Genomic DNA, 23,521 nt, shown 5'->3' on the forward strand with positions numbered 1-23,521 from the left:
CTTTCATTCTAATTTTTATTTTTTCTAAATTCAGTCCTAAAACTTAATTGCCAAACCTTGCCCAAAATTTTCATAAAGTAAAAAATTTGAATTTCTTCTAACAAATTATTGATAAAACTCACACAAACTGGATAACTAATACTGGGAGCTCAATAAATTCATCAATACATTCTACATTCAACAATTGCTGAACTTGAGCACCTACATCAATAACAGTTTCTACAGGTTTCACCTGAATATTTAATTCTAAAAACATTAAGGAAATTAATTTTTTTAAGCATTATGTATAATTTTCTTAAGTTTTATTTTTATATTTACATATAAAACTACAAAACAATTATTTACTCTTTCATGAGGAAAAACAAAACTGATTCATTCATTTAAATATTTTAAAAGTTTGACTAAAATTTGTTTTTGCCAGTCTGAGTTCTAAATAAGACAATACTAGAACTTTTGGATATAATACTGTTACCTTTAAATTACTTTCCATATTTTGAATTTAGACTTTTGTGCAATCAGCTGAAACAAAAGTTTCAAGCTACCATGAGCATACTTTCTGCTACATAGTTTCAATTAAATCAAAATCATTTGTCATCTTATTTTACTCAATGACTAAAATTTTAAAACACCAACTTTTAACAGTCACAGTAAAAAAACTTTACTACTTTGAGATTTGTGTTTTCATTCTCTGAAAATGGAACTCCTTTTATAACGTGAAACTATGCTTCACTTTCATATACATTTTTAGGAATGTGTCCATGACCAAAAAGTATTGGGAATGGTTCAATACAATGCAAGATTAAAATTTATTCATCAAAATTTATTTCATCCCTTAAAGTAATTTCCTCCCACTGCAATGCATTTATGACATTTTTTACTAATTCTTGAAACATGCTTTAAAGTCATGAAACCCTTTCAGGGTTTGCAGCAAATTTTGTTTTATGGCATCAAGTCACTCAAAAACAATGACCATGAGGTAGTTGAGGAAACAGGAAAATATCACATGGTGCCATATCAAGTGAATAGAGCGTGCAGAATCATTTGTTATATATTTTTGGCTAAAAATTCACAAACAAGAACATTGTAGACAATTGCATTACTGTGGTGCAAAATTCATGGGTTCTCTCACCAGAAATCAGATCACTTTCTACAAATTGCTTCACAGAGACAAAATGCTCAAATAGCAGCTTTTGTTGAGTTTGGCCAGCCAGAAGGAATTTGTAATGCACAACACCATGACAGAAGGAAACATGACCTTACTTTTTGACTGACAATCTTTTCATCTTGTTTCACCTTTTGAGTACCATTCACTTGATTGTTGAGCTGTTTCGGTATCAAAAGTATAGATCCATCAAACATGTTTCATTACTGTAATGATGCATTTTAAGAATGATTCACCTTAAGCTATTTCATTGGCCAATTGAACACATTTTTGGAAAAATTCAATGTTTTCAGGATGACTCAAGAAGCAATGGGCCACAACCCTAAGTGATCTTTTCAAGTTGCTTGACAATGTCCAAATAATACTGGAACATGTTCATAATGTCCCTAATTGCTAAATGACAATCTGACTTGAACAACATTTATTCATTAGTTAAAGTGAATGGTCTACTAAAACATGATTCATCTTTGATGCATTCTCTGCCTTTGTTGAACATCTTATACCAATCAGAAATTCTTGTTTTTGATCGAGTATCACCAAAGGCTTTCTGCAACATTACCAATGTTTGTGTAGCAGTAATTCAGTTTTAAAGCAAAATTTAATGCACATTCTTTGCTAAATTACACTCAACATTTTGAAAAATCCAACAATATTTACAACTGTATGTGGAGCCATCTCTTATGATAAAATTCAAAATTACAACTAGAATGGTTAACTAGTAAGAAAAATCAACACCTTAATTACACTCTTCTTGCTGGAAAATTATGTAAGGTGTTGATTTTCCTATCTGTGATGATATTTTATTAAAGAACTTTATATTTTTAATTATTATAAAATGACAAAGCTTAATTTTGAGGGTAGGGATGGGTTTTATAAAAAAACTGTAAATGCTAATAATGAATAAAATCATTACGTACAACCATAATCAAGATATGAAATGATCTCCTTTATTTTCCTACCCTGTCGCCCTTTAATCACCAAAATTTAATAGCGGCAATCAACAATATACAAATCTCTTTCAAAATTTCAGAAATTTTTGATAAAACACACATGAATTAAACTTAAAAGAGGGTGAGCAAAATCATGCTCCACACACAGAAAAGAAACCTGATTTTTTTGCATTACTGGACATTTCAAAGTCCAAAAATGTAAAAAACATGGGGTGGGTCATTTTTTTGACTGATTGCCAACTTTCCCTCTGTTATATATAACAGAGCCAGAAAAGTAAAAAAATCACTGGTGCAAAAATTCTTCACGTACAAAGCAAGCATTTATTTGCAAACAAAAACAGATTACTGTTAGATGTCAATGAAAGCCATACCAAATGACAACAGTGCCCTCTTGCATACACACAGTTTAAATGAACTATTCCTGATACTTTTTGATCAGCATAATAAGTCCTATAAAACTAGAAAACTCAAATCACTCAAAAGTCAAAGATTATTACAAATACTTTTAATATATGCAAACTGTTTATTAAAGCATGTAGCATTTTATCAAACAATTTAGCATTTATAATTATCTATCAGAACTTATATAATTTTTATGGTAGTCCAAAATACTGTTATAATAAAAAATTTTCAATAAAAATAATAACTGAAATAATTCAATAATTCAAATTAGACTTCAAAAAGATGAACTTATATTTCTAGAATGTTAAAAGTTTGCAATCTGTTGATAAACTACTTCATTCAGATAGTCAAACACTAGCATTTTTGGCCAAAACATTTAATCATTAAGCTATAACTCAATAGATTAGAAAAATGTCAGAGATAATTACAAAAAACTTTAAAGCATTTTCATCTCATTCAACTATATCACTAGACAACATATTAAAAATCTTACAGTATTAGCTTAAATCTTACAGGAAACTTTTTAAATTAAAACAAACTTAAAAACATTCGTGTCCTTTAAATTAAAAACTTGAGTGAAAAAATACAACTAAAAAGCTTGTTCTGTTACTAGTTATAGATACTGGAATTTCAACACTGAACAGTTTAGATTCACAACAATTCTCTTTGTATTTAGCAATTAAAAAAATTGTTCTTAAAGGATACTGTTAGAAAGTTCTCCTGGTGTCGATATATTTGGCAAGAAGCTTTGAAGTTGGAAAGAAGTTTTATTACCATAGAATATACCCACTCGTCCAAGATTTTTACGATATTCTGTTTTAATTCCTATCTGAATCAGGTCATTCTCAAACATAACCCCATTCTGTTTGCACAATAATCTGAAAAGCAAGATTTTTATTAAAATTAAATTTAATACACATTTTTATTACTTTAAAGTGTTACCTTTTCAATCCTTCTTCATTACTGACAATAATGCTGCTAGCAGTTTCTGGAGGTGTTGACGGAACAGTAGAATTTGGTGGAGAGCCTATTGAATCACCAAATACATCAACGAGAAGATCCATTCCACCTGCATTATTTGTGGGTGGATTTGAGAAATTTGTAGCCGACTGGTTAGCATTTTCACCTGACAGTCCTAAAAGATCCATTGTAGCATTGACTGTTGGAGCTGGCACCTAAAATTAAAATTATTGTAATCTTATTTTATTCCATAAAATATTAGAATACAGATCTTAAAGATTCAAGTGAAAAAAATAATACAGTATATCCTTATTGAATTTTGTTTCATTTCCTCAATTTTTATCTTGAATTATAGAATGCTTGATATCAATGTTTATGCATCTTCATATGTAAAGTTTATTACATGTGATATATACTAAAAATAACCACTACCAGGAAATTATTCAAGTTGAAAAGAAATAAAAATTTAATAATGACAATATTTTTATATAAAGAAATAAAACTTTTGTAAAAATTTTAATTACAAACAATTGATACATTTGTAATTAAAATGTAAAATTTCTTTATATCTTAATACTTTTACAGTTGTTCTAGACAAAGATAAATCATACCGAATTAACCAAATCACCAGTATGGCCAACAGTATTAACAATTGCAGAAGGTGATTGATGTTCTTTCGTCGGTGCTTCTGTCATTCCAGGTTTCTTTTTTTTCAGTACGGCCAATATGGAAGATTCTCGTTCAGGGAATGGAGGCATTTCTTCCAAAACTGTTGCCTGAAACACATCAAAATGAGTAATAGCATAAAACAGATTTTACAGTTCTTGTATTTTTATTTTCCCAACTGTTAGAATATAACATAGGAAAAAATATTGTAATAGATCAAATTTTTACTGCTTCTTTACATTTCTTGACCTTTGATATGCAAACAGCCTAAAAATGTAAACCCTTACAAAACTGTGTATAATCTATTTCCAATCTTATCTCAAAACTGGATAAATCAAAAATTTTGGAACTTGGGCAGGTTTATTTTTATACATGTGGCATTGATTCTATTAAATTTTGATAGTTAAAATTCAAGAAAGTGGGGAGATAGAGGGAGTTATGTCATATCTTGAGTGGGATTAGACAAAGTTACTTGTTACAGTAGAACCTTGAAAACTCGGCCTAATGTGGACCGAAGGGTGGCCGAGTTTGTGAAAATGCCGGGTTATTGGGAATGGGGTTAAAAAAAATAAGTATGAGTGTTTCCTCAGAAAATACTGTACTGTACTTGTATGTATTGTTTACTTAAGAATACAACAGAAAATAAACTGCCCAAATACCCTTAAACAAAGGAAAAGTACATCCTTTATGAAGGCATAGAGCCTTTACTACATGAAAATGAAAATTAATGAATACACTGTGTACAGTAATTTACCTGATAAGACAGACCTCAGAAAAATACTTTATGAGAGCTTTTATACTTTTATAAAGCTGTCTATAATGAAAATTAATTAACTAAGGATATTTTTGCCCTGCCAGGGTGTGGCCGAGTTATCCGGAGTGCCGGGTTATCGAGAGCCGAGTTTGAGGTTCTACTGTATTAGCATTTACAATTTATTTAAAAAGTAACTCCTACACCAAGAATAAGCCTTATCTCTTGATAATTAGTTAGATAGTTATGTAAATCTGTCTTTTTCCTGACCATATATCCAATTAAGAGTTAGATGTGTGTAGCACAATTATTTTTGAAAAGATTTCTATTTTACATGTATTCTACATATTTTGACACTTGGTACAATTTACATATTTCCAACTGGTTTTTCTAAATATTTTTAGCTTTCAGTATTTCTTGTTTCTGTAGATGCCGTTAATGACTTCATTTTGATTTTGGTTCAATGAATAAACACCCATTTCATTCACAGCAATCACTATTCTAATGGTGGTAGACAAGCATTGAAAGTCAACTTTAGTGGGATTGAATTTATAGTAATATTTACCATAAAACTTAAACTTTGAGTTCTGTAATATGCTTCTTGTCTAGTCTTGTATTCAATTTTATGAGCTCTGACAATTATCATCTGTATGTTATCAATTGTCACCATTTCTGTGCTTCTCATAACCATGCAAGTTAAAAAGTTTTACAAATTTTGTAACAGTGCAAAAATTGTGTTAACTTGTATGCGTTATTTCCGAAACAGTTACAAAGAGTTGAAAAGGGACTCTTTTAAGTCCATACTCTAGGAAATAAAAATGTGACTTTCTCAAGATTGTCCTGTTTCTAATTGATTGTGTAATAAGTCTAACAGAAAAGAAAAGCCATCAGAGAACTCATAAAATTGAATTTAAACTCTCTCATTTCAATGTTTTCCTGTGGCAAGTCACTAATAAAATCTATTAGTCATTTTGACTTAGAAAACAAATAATATTGGTCAAGCCATTTAAACACATCTAATTTGTCAAGTAGAAGCAAATAGAAGTCAGAATATCTAACTATCTTATTTACAGTAGGAAATGTTTGACAATGGATCTCCTCCCAAATTAACAATAAAACCACCAAACAAATACATAAATAAATAATAAAAAGTATAATAAATAAAACACTGGATAAAAATAAGAATTATATAGTAATCTTTTGCCATCATTCTTAAAATAATAGAAATCAACATGGAGTAAAAATTCAAAATATTGGTATTTTGAAAAATGGAACAGAAATAGGATCTGAGATATTGATAGCCTAAAAATAGATGTATAGATGGATGGATGCTATGTTGCAAGTTTCATAAGGAAACTGAAATAAAGTTAACTGAATACATGTGGCATTATAGTATAATAAAATATTTAATATGTTCATTAAATAAGAGGCATCTGAATCTTGACCTAGCAATACTTAGATGAGTAAAGGATAAGTGAACAAAATATATCTTACGTTAAATAAATTCTGTAAGTTCTTTAGAAATTTTGCCCAGAAGGGAACAGGCAGTCATAGTATAGATCAGTAAGCAATAGTCTAATAGACTGAAAGGTGATGTAAAAGATGGAATGTAATAAAATTTTAGAGGATAAAGGGTGGAAAAAACCACAGAATGTGTGTCAAATGGCAAGAGATTTAATTACTGTGTGTCATTTGAAAATAAGTTTGTCAAAAATGATGCCGGGATCATTTAAAAATTTGATATTTACTTACAATTAGCAAATAAGTTGAAAGACAATTCATGTTTAATGAATTGTCTTTCAACTAGCCAACCTAAAAATCTAAAAATCAATATCCAAAAACTGCTGTGCACTATTGCACATACCAGTTTTTGGATATTGATTTTTAGGTTGGCTCTTTCAAATAAATCTCACAACAAGTTAAGATCAGTTTGGAGTGTAACAGTCTGGTTAATTCATTTTATAACAGATGATTTAAGTTAACTGAGTATGTTCTCAAGCAAATTGTAAAAAAGATTGCTTAGGACCAAACCTTATTGGATGCCACTGATTAAGGAAAAATCAAGGAGTTCAAAAGCTCTTATTTTGATTGTAAAGTAATGCGAAAGGAAATAATTGTTAAACCAAGAATGATATATAGGATCTACAGTATGCCAAATTGATTAGTGCATAATAAAGTAGGAAATTAAAAAGAAGAGATTTGAATTATCGGCAAATATATATAATTTGTTATGGGAGTTCTTTTCGTTTTTAAAAATAGCAATAATAGATGAAGAGAACCACTGATTAGGAACATGACTATATTCAGCTAGCTTAGTAAACAGTCTGGATAAAAAGGTCAGCTGATATAGATTTTAGTTTTTTTTTTTTTATAAAAGATTGCTGGAATAAGATCTGAGTTATAGTTAGATGTATTTAGGGGATCAGTTGCTAATAGTAAGGAATTAACCTTTAGCCTGTGACACCTAACAATGTCAGTAGTAATGAATGGGCTAATTAAGTATCGTGGACATATAAACAGTAAGTTCACATTTAGTACTGATACAAATCTTTAACAATTTTCTAAAGCAATATGAACATTAAATTTTTGTTAACATTCTTTTATACAATACCAAAATTGAGCTTGATTTCAGAAAAATAGAAAATGTGAATGAATTTAAAGCAGAATTGACCACAGATGGAAAGATGATCATCTGCAGTGTTTATGAAATAGCAGTGCCAACAAAACAATTCCAAATACAGCAATGTAGTTCTACATTCAAAATCTACATAACAAGTACAAAAGGAAACAATTCACCCAACAGCTTTTAACCAACCTAAATCCAAATACTTCTAGACTAGGACCTGAAACATCTGAGTTCAGTCATACCCTAGTAAGTACAGACATTCCATTGTGGAAAGTGAATAATGCAACCTTTAAAAGATTTCTAAAGAAATATCAATATATACAAGAAATAGTTCCAGATCAGTCAACATTATGGAAAAATTACTTTAGTTCCTACATACAAAGAAATCATAACACTGTTTTGGGAAAAAGTCCAAGATAATCTGTTTCATTGATGGGTTACCATCAATAAAACAGACCAAGACAGAAACATTGCAAGCATCATCATTGATGCCACAAAGTGACAAACTGACCAAACCACTGCTTTTAACATGCAGACTATTGGAAAAGTAACCATCAGACCATAATGGGTTATTTAATACCATACTGATATTATGGAACATCATATTGAGTATGAAAAGTATTCCTATTGACTTACAATGTCAAAGTCTGGTAATGCTTTGAAGGTGGTGTATCCAAAGATGGTCCACTTGATATGTTTGTCACACAGGTTCCACCAATTACCCAAATGCATAAGACCACATTATGACTAAGTGGACTTGTTAATTATTATTGTAGTTCTTTTTGAAAGTGTCAAGCAGAGTTATAAAAAACAAGGAAATGTGTCCCTCTTGCTGCTCTTATACCCTTGTTCCAGTGATCATGTTTAGAAACCTAGAATATTTGGTGGAAATTTTTTCATAGTAAATATGATGATCAATGAGTTTGGCCTGAACAGCATGGCTAGCATTGTCAAAGCTCAACAGCTGTCTGAAATAAGTTTCAGAAAATTCTGGCATACATTTGTTCAAACTTTTCATGCCTTGGAGCCACTGTTACCCATTGGAAGTCATCTGAAATTGACTTATGCAACTTATTACACATTGTGATAATCAACAAGCTAAAATTAAGAAAAAATTTAAAGATGCCTTGAAGAATCCAGGTTTCAAAAAGTTTGCAACATTTCAAGAACACTATGGGGAAAGTTCTAAGTGAAAATATATAGTATACAAAGTCCCAACAATCTTGCATACAGTCGACCCCCCTATAACGTACGTTCCTATAACGACAATTCCTATAACGTAGCGAAAAAATTGTAGCAACTTTCGTATAACGTACCTCCTATAACGTCGTTTCGCGACAAGATTGATAGAGTCTGGACCAATAGTGGATGAGCAGCCGAACTACTTTCCTCCGACCCTGCGCCACGCTACGGAGCGGCTAAATTGAGTTTGCTATCGTCTGTTTAGTATTATATATAAATTATATATAAATTAGGTACTGTACATATAATTATATATTAATTATATATAAATTAGGTACTGTATATATAATTATATATTAACTTAATTTATTGTAACTTTATTATAATTATATATATGCTTTCTGCCGCCTGGCAACACGCTACGGAGATTTTAGGCTAGTAAGTTGAGTTTATTATCGTCTGCACAGTATGTAAATTAGGTACCGTAAGTCTAATACAGCACTAATTTTATACATTTCTTGTGAAAGAAACACTTCTTATTCAACGGCCATAAAAATTATTTATATTAATGATGTCTCCAAAGGTCAAGTTATCTTTCTGCGATAAATTATTTATCAGATATCGCGGCCGCCGTTTCGTGTGCTGTTCCGCGACGAAGACAAGCTTTGAACAACGGGCGTAGTCGAACGGTACACACTCGGTAAGTAATCCTATAATTTTTTGTTTATAGCATAGTTTATACGGATTACTCCCAAAAAATTATACGTGTTTTGGAAATGTTGAGTCGAATTAGTCTAGAATCGGTTAATTTTATAGAAGAAAACCTTTCGAACAGCCTTAGTCCGTAAAGTTCCCACCTATCGGGCTGCGATTGGCTCATGTATTTAATCGTTCCTACAACGTAATTTTCGGTTAGCGTGGAACGTATCTAAGCGTTATAGGGGGGGTCTACTGTACTTCCAAGTATGCACATCTCGTTATCCAATGTTGAAAGATGTTTCAATTTAGTATAACATTTTAATTTAAAGCAATTTGAAATTTAAAACCAACTTTTGTAACATTGTTATGGAAGCCACTGTATAGATTTGTAAAACAAGTTTTACATATTTTGGTAACATACATGTTTCAGGAGAAATTAATACATATGCATGTACATATTTCCATTATTTTAATACATATCTATCTGGGCCTTAATAAATACAAAACTTTTTAAAATAAAATCTTGTAACAGATGATGTGACAAACAACTTTGAAAATATGAGTGCCAGGAAAATTGTGCAAGAGCCTTTATAAAAAGTGCAAACTTTTTTATAAAAAACTTACCAACACATCACTAGAAGCAATGTTGCTCAAATGAAAATATTCGACAGTTCTTTGTTGTAATTCAACATCAGCACTTCGAATGTTGCTATCACTATTTAAAACCTGTAAGGAAATGGTTTTTAATGAAAGTTAGTTAGAAGAAAAACTAACTTAACTTACTTACTGTCTGTATATTATCTTTGATTTCAGGGAATAAATTTATAAATTTGATGTAGGTTGTCAAGAGGAGTGCACGTGTAGGAACTGGACACAAATGATACTTTGAGTGCAATAGTTGAAATTGCACTAAAGGACTGAAAATTATAACATTAAGATATTCAAAATTTGTTTTATAATTCTGAACTAAAAATAATTTTTTATTAACATTTTTATTATTAAAAAGCCAAAGACTGATCAAATTAACTTAATAGAAAAAAAAAACGTTTACAAGAACCTTACTTTATTTAAGGACTTGTTATATCTAGAAGTGTGCACAAACTACAGGACAACAATTGTTTTTCATAAATATTGTAAAACAGATCTGTTATTTACAGATTTGTATTACAATATATAAAGTAAGGTTTTCATAAATGTTTTTCTACAACACTTATAATAAAAAACAAGATTCATTAATCATAACTTAAAGTACTATCTGTACTAGTAAAAATACATTTAAAACATAAAAGGAATAAATTAAAAATTTCTTTAACAAAAGATCAATGTATTAAAGCTAACTATACCTAGATCTTTGATCACCAGCTATTAAGTTGCCAAATTCGCCCAAAATATAACCTGCTACTTTTACCATATTCTCATGACAGGCAGGAGCTTGTAAAGCCTAAAAAGATATTATGTAGTCTGATAATTTTGATAAGTTCTAAAATTAAAAAAAGTTTTATACCTCAAACACAGTTTTAGCTGCATAACCTTGCACATCTTCTCGATTAATAACAATCTGTATTACTCTATACCAAACCTAGAAAAATTTTTAAACAGTTTACTATAAATTCATATACAATTATTCAAAAACACAATACAAGAATTTATAATTACAATAATTATGCAGGGTGAGTCAAAATTATGTGAACCATCCTGGGTGAGTCAAAATTATGTGAACACTAAGAGAGAAAACATTTACTCAAAGTTTGAGTTATTACAGAGTCTCAACCTGACCACTAGCATGATTAATGCACTCAAACCAACGTTCAACAGTGCAATTTAGTGCCAGAACACCAGAGATTGGGGAGGCCATAACAACGGTCCATCACAACCAATTGGAATAGTAAATGAAACAAAATTAAGATGTTTCATTAATAATGTTTAATTAAAAATTAAGATTGTTCATGTTATTTTGACTCACTCTGTATATTGTAATAAAATTAGTAACTTATAAAAAATAATTTATTCAAAAATATTTTAATTATGAACACTAACTTCAGAATTTCCTATTGTAAAAAGTGAAATTTGCCTATTTCATAAAACAAATACATTCATGCCACAGACAAATTATTTGAAACAAAATAAAGAATTATCTGTACTCAAGATAATCATGAATATTTGATGATTCCTAATTTAAAATTTGATTGCAATGATACTGAACACTTCAACTGTCTAAAACTGCATACAATTGTTATTCCACAAATTTGTAGGGGATTTTTCGCAGTTTTCTTCTCAGTATACCAAGAAATTAAATGATCTATTTCAATAAAAAATCACAATTTCGAAAATACTGCTTATATTCAAAATTAAAACTATTCAAATTTCATTTGATTTCAAATATATAATCATAATTTTATTTTTTTTGTATTTTTAAATTAAAAAATAGAATAATTAAAATATACATTCTAATATTAGCACATTGATTTGTAGCTATTCAACTTAAAGGCATGACAAAATCATTCATTTATATTAATACTTATATAAGCATATATTGTAAAGTTATCTACCTACCTTTAAATTAATTGTACAAAAATTATTTGATTCAAATTTGTTAAATGAAAGAGGGAAACAAACATGTTGAACTTTGAGAATTTACTTTCAAGATCATAAATTTAAGGTTGTCTTGTCAAAAATAAAATTATAGTCTTAATTAAAAGTTCACTATGATCTAACAGAGGGGTTCCACAATAAAATCTGTTGTCTAGTGATGTATGAATGTGCCAATGCAGATTTTAGATGAGGTGTAATTGTTGTAGTCTCAAATGAGGTCTTCTTACGACATCCTATACATGTTCTAGTTATTTATAGCTTTATAAACAGCAAGGACTGATTTATCGGTAACAGAACAAACTTTATGAAATCATGATAATCTTTGACAAGATAATTGAAAACCATAAAAACAATAAAACTTAACCTAAAGCTAGAAAATAAATAAAAAAAATCTTAAAAGTATCCAACATATAAATAATAATACAAGCATTAAATATGCTTTAATTTATCAATATCTGTAGTGCAAGTCTGATAATATTGTATATGTTACCGCTAAAGCTCAAAAGTCATTAATGTGTACATTACCTAGCTAATCTGCAGATTAACTAAAGTGATCCGTTAAAGTTGTGAAAATTGTTCCATTTCTCAAATTACCTAGATAATGTGCATATTATCTAGGTAATCCGCACATTACCTACTAGGCACTCGGTAAAGTGAAAATAAGATCTTTGCCACAAAAAAAAATGTACCACAAATAGGTGTGCTTGTCGCAAAAACCAATTGCTATGAAATTCAAAGTGTCATCAATCTTTAGACTGCACTAATAAGTAAGCACAATTGGATAATGTTACCTATGGTGAGTAAAATGGCGGCTCGTCTCTGATTCCAGCAAAGAGAAGAAAGGAAACAGTGGGGACGCACGTTCAAACCTAACCTAACCTATTCTAATAATTTGGTTGGTAATAATTATGGTAATTTATTAGAATAGGTTAGGTTAGGTTAGAACGTGCGTCCCCACTGTTTCCTTTCTTCTCTTTGCTGGAATCAGAGACGAGCCGCCATTTTACTCACCATAGGTAACATTAACTGCACAATTATATCATGCGATCACCAGAAAAAGTATGATAACTTTATTATTTTTCGTCTCCGGTCCAAAAGTAGGGTATCGTTGAAGTCGTCTCGGTCCCCTCAGTTCAGATAGATACTCAAAGTCCCGAAATTCCATAGGTGGTTATCTATATAATAATTTCCCTAATTGTATTAATATTTTAAACCGTTTGATTTTTTGTATGTTTTTTAATTGGTTGATGATTGATTCTATCAACTAATTTGTCGATTGTTTGATTGTATTAACTTGATTCTTTAGATATCGAAAATTAAATAAAGAACATTATGTTAATTTAAGTGTACAGAAATGTTGCTGTTGTTCCAGCAAAGATCTTATTTTCACTTTACCGAGTGCCTAGTAGGTAATTTGCAGATTACCTAGATAATCTGCACATTACCTAGGTAATTTGAGAAATAGAACAATTTTAGCAACTTTAACAGATCACCCTAGTTAATCTGCAGATTGGCTAGGTAATGTACACATTAATGACTTTCGAGCTTTAGCGGTAATGTATATACTCTGATACTAGTTACAGAACACTCAAGTCAGATGAGCATGTGTTGTCAAAGGGTTAATTAATGTTCCATCATCTGTAGTGCACTATAGTGCAATGGTACAGTGTACAAGCAGGCATATCAGTCAAAGATTATTAGTGTTTTGCATTGCAATCGTTTTGTGATATCTTCAGTATTTTTCATATAAAAAATATAGTGGAAATTGTATAAAATTATAGTACTTTTAGTATTGTATATACTTCAAATTAAAAATATCATTGAGTGTTGACTGAGGAGTTTTGAAGAACAAGCAATTATTTATTGTGATATCGTCACAATGCCAGGCTGCAATTTTCAATCATATTTTTAATTTCTTTAATTTAAAATATATGCTCTCCATCTCAAATTAATAGTCTTGCCCCTGTACATCATACTTTTCCTTTAACAACAGTGTCATGCCTGTCATCTATCTAACACCTTCAGGGAGAAAATTTTTGAATTGACATAACTTCTTGTTTGCATTGGAAGGTCACATATAGTTAAATCAGGACCTTTTGTCCATAAGGTTTCCATATTTAGTCATATTTATAAGAAAAGACAGATGGATGAACAATAGTAGGAATTTATAGATCTACAATTTTTTCAAATTGCAGCCTAAAAAAATAGCAAATACTTCAAATTTTTCTAGTGACAAGGAGACAAAAGGGTAGATACAAATGAAGGTACAAATCCAGGCACTAGGGCTGTTTAAAATATTGAAAGAAAAAAAATTTAACCCTCTGCACTAATGACTAGTTTGAATTAAGCAATAATATTTGCTTTCCATTCATTTTTTTTTTGCATTTCCAATAAATTGTTTTTGATTTTTTTATTTGCTGTTTTATCCATAATCATTAAAAACTGTCAGGGTTTCAACATCTTTTACCAAGGTGAAAAGGGTTCCGTGATAAAAATAAGTTGGAAACTGCTGATCTAACAAACTCATTTAGTTTTACCAATAATTGAATACTAGCAGACTTATGCAGATAATCTGCCTTTAAAATTAGAAGAATCAGAACATTGTTGACATGTTACACTATGGATTGATTAAACAAATCTAAAAAATTCTGCACCACACCACATGAATTTCTGACTCCAAGAGCCAAAAATCAGAGGAAACCTGTTTCAAACTTCTGTTATCCTTTCCATAATTATTAGCCATTCATAGTCACAGTTTAACACTAAGGCTATAAATGCTAATAAATTTGAATAATTTGACAAAGTATATATATACTTTGTCAAATTATTCAAATTTATATATATGTGTATGTATGGGTATATATATACACCCATACACACACACACACACTCAAGAACACACCTGTAGACACTATCATCATTTGAAAAATTTCATTATTCCAGACAACTTAAAATTTTACCATTAAATCATTAAATTACATATAATCTAGATAAATAAAAAAAATAGCAACTAATTTCTCAAAAAAGAAAAAAATCTAAGCATTTAGTAAAGAAAAATCAACTCAATAGGAATAATCAGTTGCCTTTTTTTAATGCTATGTTACTATGTTTCCTAATGATATTAAATTTGTTGATTTAATTCAAATAGTTGGATCAAAAAGGAACACACAAACTAATATTTCTAGATCAAATTTTCTTATTACACACTACTTTTGATAAAATAATCATATATTAAATAGAACATATAGAAAGATCATGTAAGATGACAAACTTTGTTCCATTCATTTAGCTATTTAGTAAAAAATCTATGAATTCTAAATTTTCAAATTATATTTTCACTAACTTTAACTGATTTGTATGAAAATTTTTAATGTAAAGAATACTTACTATACAAGTAACCCATGTTATACGGGGGTTACCTGTATAACACTTCTATAGCATGGGTTCACTCTAACACGGTTCAGGAATTGGGTAAAACCCTCGTACAACATAAAATGTAATAAAGGATGCATTCTTTTATACCTCGATGTGAGCATTCTGATTATTTTTGTGGCTTTTTTGAATGCTCTTTCAACAAATAATCCATTTAATGGTTAAATTTTACAATTGGGACCCTTCTTTTGCCTCTAAAAGATCATTTTAGAATTATAGGTTCCTCCATCACAATACTATCGATAGTGCAGGCGCCACCATCTTTCTTTCACCATCGTTCCTAAATGCCTACAAACAGCAGTGCACTCACATTGCAGAGTGACTGCTATTAATGAACGCACCCAAAAACTGTTACCAGTTGGTGATGCTCATGCTGAGATCATCATATAGGATGAATAATCCTCTGGTAAAATATTTACTTAAATAATAAATAAGTATTTTACCCATGAAAAAAATGAATAATAAATCCAATTTAAATAAGGATTTAACAACATGTTTTTTTAATTTTTGGAACCTAATCTCCCTTTTCGCACTAGTTCTTTGTTTCATATATAACACGACAACCGTGTTATACGAGGGTTACCTGCATATAATATTATGTATATAGTGAAAGATGATTAGTACCAATACAGTAGTCTCTCGAAAACTCGGCACTCGATAACCCGGCAGTCCGGATAACTCGGCCACACCCTGGCAGGGCAAAAAAATCCTTAGTTACTTAATTTTCATTATAGACAGCTTTATGCCTCAAAGTATTTTTCTGAGGTCTGTCTTATCAGGTAAATTACTGTACACAGTGTATTCATTAATTTTCATTTTCATGTAGTAAAGGCTCTATGCCTTCATAAAGGACGTACTTTTCCTTTGTTTAAGGGTATTTGGGCAGTTTATTTTCTGTTGTATTCTTAAGTAAACAATACATACAAGTACAGTACAGTATTTTCTGAGGAAACACTCATACTTACAATGCCGGGTTATCGGCGATAACCTGGCATTTTCACAAACTCGGCCACCCTTCAGTCCACATTAGGCTGAGTTTGAGAGACTACTGTAGTAAGATTAGTATGATTGTTATTACCAACATCATATAATTTTGTGTTATAATAAATTATATTCAATGAGAACTTATTTTATAATCCTATTAAGATTATAAAAAAATATTTAAATATTGTTCAATTTCACTCAAATTATAGAAGTACTATGCTAATTTGAGTTTTAAATTATCAACTATAAAAATAGTAGCAGATACTTTGATATGACCTTAAACAAACACACTAAAAAAATTATAGAACTTAAAAAAATTACTGTAAAATTTTTCATAAATATTAGCAAAACTAACTAATAAACATACCTCTTCACTAACATAATCTCCTGCAATGCGAATTAAATTCAGTATAACATCAACATACCATGTATAATCTGAAGCATATTTTTCAGCCAAAATAGCAACTTTTAATACCTAAAATTTTAAAGATTAAGTAAGCTCAAAAAAGAAAAAAAAACTTAAAAATTTAATTAATTACCATTTCTTCTCTTATAGAATAATCTGCTGTTTCTAAATAAGACAGCATTTCTCCAACTATTTCTTCTGCATTAGATTTATCACACATAGCATAGAGTAAGTCTACTGCTCTTTGACGAACACTTACATCTCGTTCAGTCTAAAATGAAATTCTATGTTAATGACTAGTTCAAAAATAAACAAACTAACTTCATTTATTTACTTTTAATGCAGAAATAATTGTTTCTTGATGTTTCTTCACAGCTTCATGTGAAAATTCAGAAGTTGCTAATAAGCACATTGTTTCAAGAGCCAAATATCTGAAAGAAAAATAAAATCTCACAAGAACTGTACTATAACTACTTATTTAAAAATAGCAACCAAAAATAAATAAACTATAGAAAAATATCATCATCAAATCAACAACACTTATCATTCACTTAAAGTTGACTAGATTTAATTAAATGTAGATTATAGAATATTTTTGTCTGATGTATTATAATTTATTAACTACAGTTGTCTATGAAAAGAATCAACTCTGATATTAACCAATGAATATCAACCATTGATTGCTTAGTTGTGGCACATTACTTCTGGTTTCTCTCTCATTTGTTATACATGCCATTACCATTATAAATAGTGTTATGGAAGCTTCATGCTCTGGTATTGGAATACTAGGAAGTTTGCTATGAAGTCAGACCCAAGAGGTGATTTATGAGGTGTAGCAATATTCTGCTGCAAAAACAGAAAGGAGAGTCATTATTGCTGGTAAACCAGATAAAACAGTGGACAGCCTTGGCTACCAATGTCAGTTGTTCAACGGTAATTACTATTCTTAAAGCAAAGCCTTTCTGTACTTGGAAAAAACAGGCAAAGGACAAATACTCCAGATGATTTTGATTTATTAGTATTCAGGTGACATTCATAGTAGTTTGTATTGTGCAGGCAAACTTTCAACCCTATGCAGTCTATGCATTGATTTAAAAGACAACTTTTAATGGAAGCATTGAATCATTAAGGAAGACTGAATAACTTTGAATTTCATTATTGTAAAAGTAACCAGTATTAGGCATTTATGGAAGGAAATGACAGTTGCATCCAGAATTAATTTTTTGCAAACAATTCAAATGGTGGATAAAAGCCAATCCTATAAGGTGTGTTTCAAATTTATAAGGACACGAAAAAATTAAAGTGAAATCCAAATTTGCTGCATTAAGTGACAAATGTTTTATTAAAAATAACATGGATTTACATGTTTCCACATTGCAAAATAAGAATTTTAATCAAACATTAACATTTTGTCACTGAAAATAATGTTTATGAAACTCTTATACAAAAATTGTTACATATTTATCCGGACAGGTTTCAAATTGCAAAGTTTTCTTACAATTTAATGGCCAATGTAACCACCATTTAACTTAATTACATTAAATACTCGATTAGGCATAGTTTCAATTAGATTCTGAAGGAATTCAATCTTAAGTTTATCCCAAGCATCTGAAATTGCTGCCTTCAAATCATGAATTGTGGAAAACTGCTTTCCATTGGCATAAACTGTACGAACCATCATCCCCCAAAGATTTTCCATCGGATTCAGGTCAGGGCTTCTAGCAGGCCATGTCATCAGATTAATATTTTTACGTTTAAACCACATTTTTGTTGATTTAGAGGCATGCACAGGGGCATTGTCTTGTTGAAAGATCCAATTTGGTCCACAAATATTTGGTCCAGCTTCCAATAAATGATCTTCAAGCATGCCTTGATACTTCTTTGAATTCATTCTTTGAGTTATAAATGCTAAATCTGTGGTTCCGTTGAATCCAAACGCACCCCACACCATTATTGATCCCCCACCCATTTGGCGTTTTGAAAATATTTGTTTTTCGGTTCTTAAATCGTGCCAATAATACTTCCAACCGTCTGGACCATCTAAGTTGAATTTTTTTTCATCACTGAACAAAACTTCAATCCATTCTTCGGACCATGTCATGTGTTTTTGTGCCCAATCAAGTCTGTCACTTTTGTGCTTTAATGAAAGTGGTGGCATTACAGCTTTTTTTCTGAATTTTAACATTGGAGATTTATTTAAAACTCTCCACACTGTTGTGCTGCTACAAGGCAAGTCTAATTCTTGTTTTATTTTTCTTACTGATGTTTGTTTTGTGGAGCAAACCTTGATGATTTGTCTACAATCTCGAGGAGTAAGCTTGGGTTTTGGACCTGTCTTGAATTTTGGTACATCCTTGCCACGTCTTTTTGATAAATAATCACCAACAGTTGATTTTGGACGATTTATATATGCTGCAATTTCTCTTATTGACTTGCCTTGTGATTTATAGGCATCAATCTGCCCTTTTTCATAATCAGATAAATTCTTTGTTCTACCCATTTTAGAACGTTGAACAACGTAAAGAATTTGTATTACAATTAGATATGTAAGCTAATTTGCATATTTCAATGCTTGAAACTAAACAATATTCTGTTTAAGTCATAAAATGAGTGCCTGTCTGGATAAATATGTAACAGTTTTCTTGTATAAGATTTTCAAAAATATTATTTTCAGTGACAAAATATTAATGTTTGATTAAAATTCTTATTTTGCAGTGTAGAAACATGTAAATCCATATTATTTTTAATAAAAACATTTGTCACTTAATGCAGCAAATTTGTGTTTCACTTTAATTTTTTCATGTCCGTATAAATTTGAAACACACCTTATATGTATTTAGATGAGATTTAGATGAGACATAGGTGAATGAACATCACATTATCAAAATGCTGGCAAGACAGTGCAAAGTTCCAATTGGAAAAGGCAGATGATCAATAATTCTTCATGCTGGAAATGAAAATGGTTTTTCATTCCTAATGCCCAGCTTGTTTTCATTTCCAAAAGCAATAACCTAGACCAGGGATGGCGAACCTTTTTGAGTCTGCGTGCCACATAGTAAGCACATCAAGCATACTTTTCTTTAAAAATGATTATGCGTGCAGAAGTTTTCGACTTCTAGTAACTATATTTAAATTTGGCGGAATGGCCGAGTGGTCAAAGTGGTAGCTTATCGCTCTTGTAAACCTGAGATCAAAAACCTGAAAATTTTCAGGTGGTGATCCGACTTTCCATTTGGAGTTAGCTAAATAAAAAAGCCCTCTTAGTGCCCAAGGGCAAAAAGAGTTTTAAAAAACTATATTTAAATAAATAAAATAATATGCTGTAATTAGAGTAAATGTAAATAACCTGATTGAAAAAGATAATAAACCGATATTGTATAATACGTTATGTGCTGGATGATTTCTTCGACGTGCCACTTCGGGCACGCATGCCATAGGTTCGCCACCTCTGACCAAGAATATCACAAAGAAATGGATGAGGATGTTTTCCTGAAATGATTTAAGAATTAATTTATGATTTTTCTGGAATGTTGAAAATATGTTTTTATAGACAATACTCTATCAGTTATCAACTGGAGAGACCTTTGTTTAACAATAGTCAAATACAAGAAATGATAGACTAGCTAATTCAACATAGAATTTCATCTCCTGATCAACCAGAGAGCTGAGCTTTATGAAATAAATACAATGCATAAGAACTCCAGGGTAAGCTAAGAATTGATGAAGAGGATGCATTTAGAAGCCATATGGTTATTTGCTTGTCTCATTGTTAATTTAATCACATTGATGTCACGAAAAAAGCAAAATTCTTACGAACGTTTTCGTCTATGTGAAATAGACATCTTCAGGTCTCAACAATAGTGAACGGCTAGTAAAATAGAATGTTAAAGATATATTTCAATTACCCAGTTTTTGAGATATATTAATCACACTGAATTAATATGGGCTCAATTAAAAGCTTATGTCGCTTGACATAACATCACATTCATGTTGGCAGATGTAAAAAAAGTTAGTGGATAATGCTTTTTCATCAATAACCAAAGAAAATTGATGGTAGCAATTTATCACATAGAACAACTTATAATTAATACATCACCAAGCAGAGCAACTCTTCTGAAAACAAAAATGAAGATATCAATCTGAGTGTGGAATGAAATAAAAAGTAAAAAGGTCCTTTTCAAGACCATATAATACTAGTAAAAAACAGCCAAGTCAAACTTATATCCAAACTGAAAACTATTATATATTACCATATAAATAAAAGGAGAAGACACAGTTGTTGATAAATTCATGATTATTTACAGTTAATGCATGCTATAAAAAAATTAACAGGAGAAAAGTTGTGCAGTCATCTAGTGAGGAAAAAATAAAATTCAAATATTCAAATGACATATTAAGCAAGAAGTGCTGACATCATTAGGGAATGTACTGATTGGTTTATTTAAAGCAACATCAAGCATGATGATGTTGGGCTGCAATTTGAAAAATTTGTAGATGTATAAATTCTCACTGTCATTTGTCTGTCCTTAATCGTGAGAATGGCATTAGATGAAAGATGAAACCAGTTATGGAATCCCTGGGATGCAGAAGGCCCTGATTAACTATATACAAACTTCCAATGCAAACCAGAAATCATCATTTCAATTCAAAAATTTTCCCTGAAAAGTGTTAGCAATAGCATTATGCCAGTCATCTGTAACAGAAAAAGTATAATGTACAGGGGCAAGCTCCTGTACATTATACTAATTGACATGGAGAGTATATATTTTAAATTAAATAAATTACTGGGTTGCAATTTTTAATCACATTTTTATTGTAACAATGTCGCAATAAATAATTGCTCATTCTCAAATCAATTCTTTCCATAGACACACTGTAAGAAGAAAATTTTAATAGTCCTTTTTTCTTAACCAGACTTCATTTTGTCAAGCAATTTTAAATTTGAATAATATTAGAAAAAAGCTGTGTTGATAAAAATGAAGATTGAACTGAACAAATATTATCAATAAACAAATGATCTTGCATTAATGGCAATTTCATTACAGACAACTCTAATACACAATATAAAATCAGGAAATATTAAATTTTACCTTTACTTTGTAACTTAGTTTTTCTTCTTTTATGTGTAGAATTTTGAACAGCTATATCTGCTGTTTCAAACTTTTTTTTAAATGTTTGAATTGCTAACAGAAAATATTGATTTTTAAAAATTAATATTTTCATATATATTTATAATTTCAAACTTGTTCTAAGTTAATGTTCTTTTGCCAGTTTGACTTTATATTAATTGTATTAATATGAAAAATTCTGAACAAATCAATCTATTTTACAACTATAATGGAAAAGTTTGTTGTTTCTGAAGAACAACATTAACAAATGAAAATTTGTCTAAAGTTAAAATTATAGTATTGATAAAAATGAAACTTGCTATTTTTAATTTATAAAATTTTAAACATTAAATCACTCCAATTATATTATTGGAAAAATATTAGACAAAAAATAGATCTATTCAGATATCAATTTTTTCAGATCTTTACTTGCATTAAATGACTTAATTTAGATATTTTAATAACTATAAAATAGTGAACAATTAATTTTTTTTATAAATTTTAGTTTAAGAGAATATTTTTAAAATTTCTTTAAAATGGATTTCAACAAAAATAAGATTTATTTAATACCACAAAAAATTTCTGCCTCAACATTTGAATTATCTAATGATTGCATCCATCAGAATAAAAGTAAGATCTATTAAATTATAATGTAAACAATACATTCAAATTTAACAACAGTTTATCTTATTTAAGGGTTATTCTTATTTCAGTATGCAAACATGCATTGCTACTTTGAGAGTAAGACTACTTTCTCACTATAACTATATGCTTATCTTAAAGATTAAGCCATGCATTTGCTTACATGTCTGAAGAATTGTGGAAAATGTTTGAATTTTCAATAATCAATAGTTAATTAGTAGAAAATATATTTTTAAGTCAACATCATTCCACAGAAATAACTAAATGAGTTATATATTAATTTATAGTGTACAGAAGTTTGATGGTCCACAGTCAAATTAAACTTTCTTTACAAAATATTAAGAATGTAAATATATTAATTTTCAAATGTATTGTTGAACAAGTATTTATGTAATATACTTTTAGCAAAGTACAGGTAGCCCTCGGTTTACGCCGGTTCAATTTCCGCCAATTCACAATTCTCTATTTTACTGTGTAATTTCCCGATTTTCCCTATGCCAGACTGATTTACGTTTCAGTGTTAACGTATTTACCGAGCTGCGACATTGTACATTCGTTAAAACAAAGATTTTTATTGAATATATTTATTTTTTCTGTTTAATATTATTGGGTATGTATACATTTGCATTAAATTAATATTAAAATACTAAACGTTTAGGTACCACGAGTCAAGTTATCAAACTTAATAGTCCAATAAATGGCGTCCGAATCCATAGCACCATTGAATTTAACGTATCCTTTCAACTATGGAAAGTTTAATGGTTGAACTTTGTGAGTTAGATAATGATTGGAAGCAAAATGCAAATGTAAAAAGGAGCATCGTCGCATCCATTCGACCATATTCCAAAATTCTCAATGAAAGAAAACAAATGTAAACAATTAAAGATGGATACTTTTACCGAAAAATGTAAGAGATCCGAAACTAAAATTTTTAATAAAAACATTTAACTTTATTTTAT

The 23,521-nt window shown here is 29.9% G+C and overlaps 1 protein-coding gene across 1 annotated transcript in view; it reads right to left on the bottom strand.

Moving 5' to 3' along the window:
- The window catches only part of LOC111628927 (AP-2 complex subunit alpha-like), a 108,215-nt gene that overhangs the window by 27,875 nt on the left and 56,819 nt on the right, over positions 1-23,521 (bottom strand). The window contains exons 11-21 of the mRNA XM_023372788.1: positions 17,147-17,243; positions 16,946-17,083; positions 16,774-16,881; positions 10,903-10,977; positions 10,742-10,839; positions 10,186-10,315; positions 10,023-10,124; positions 4,086-4,250; positions 3,457-3,689; positions 3,220-3,392; positions 123-246 (exon numbers count right to left, since the gene is read on the bottom strand). Coding sequence (XP_023228556.1) covers positions 123-246; positions 3,220-3,392; positions 3,457-3,689; positions 4,086-4,250; positions 10,023-10,124; positions 10,186-10,315; positions 10,742-10,839; positions 10,903-10,977; positions 16,774-16,881; positions 16,946-17,083; positions 17,147-17,243 — 1,443 coding nt within the window. The remainder of the gene's footprint in view (positions 1-122; positions 247-3,219; positions 3,393-3,456; positions 3,690-4,085; positions 4,251-10,022; positions 10,125-10,185; positions 10,316-10,741; positions 10,840-10,902; positions 10,978-16,773; positions 16,882-16,945; positions 17,084-17,146; positions 17,244-23,521) is intronic.

Source organism: Centruroides sculpturatus, unplaced genomic scaffold (assembly GCF_000671375.1).
Source record: "Centruroides sculpturatus isolate CEXI.00-Female unplaced genomic scaffold, Cexi_2.0 scaffold573, whole genome shotgun sequence".
NCBI lineage: Eukaryota > Metazoa > Arthropoda > Arachnida > Scorpiones > Buthidae > Centruroides > Centruroides sculpturatus.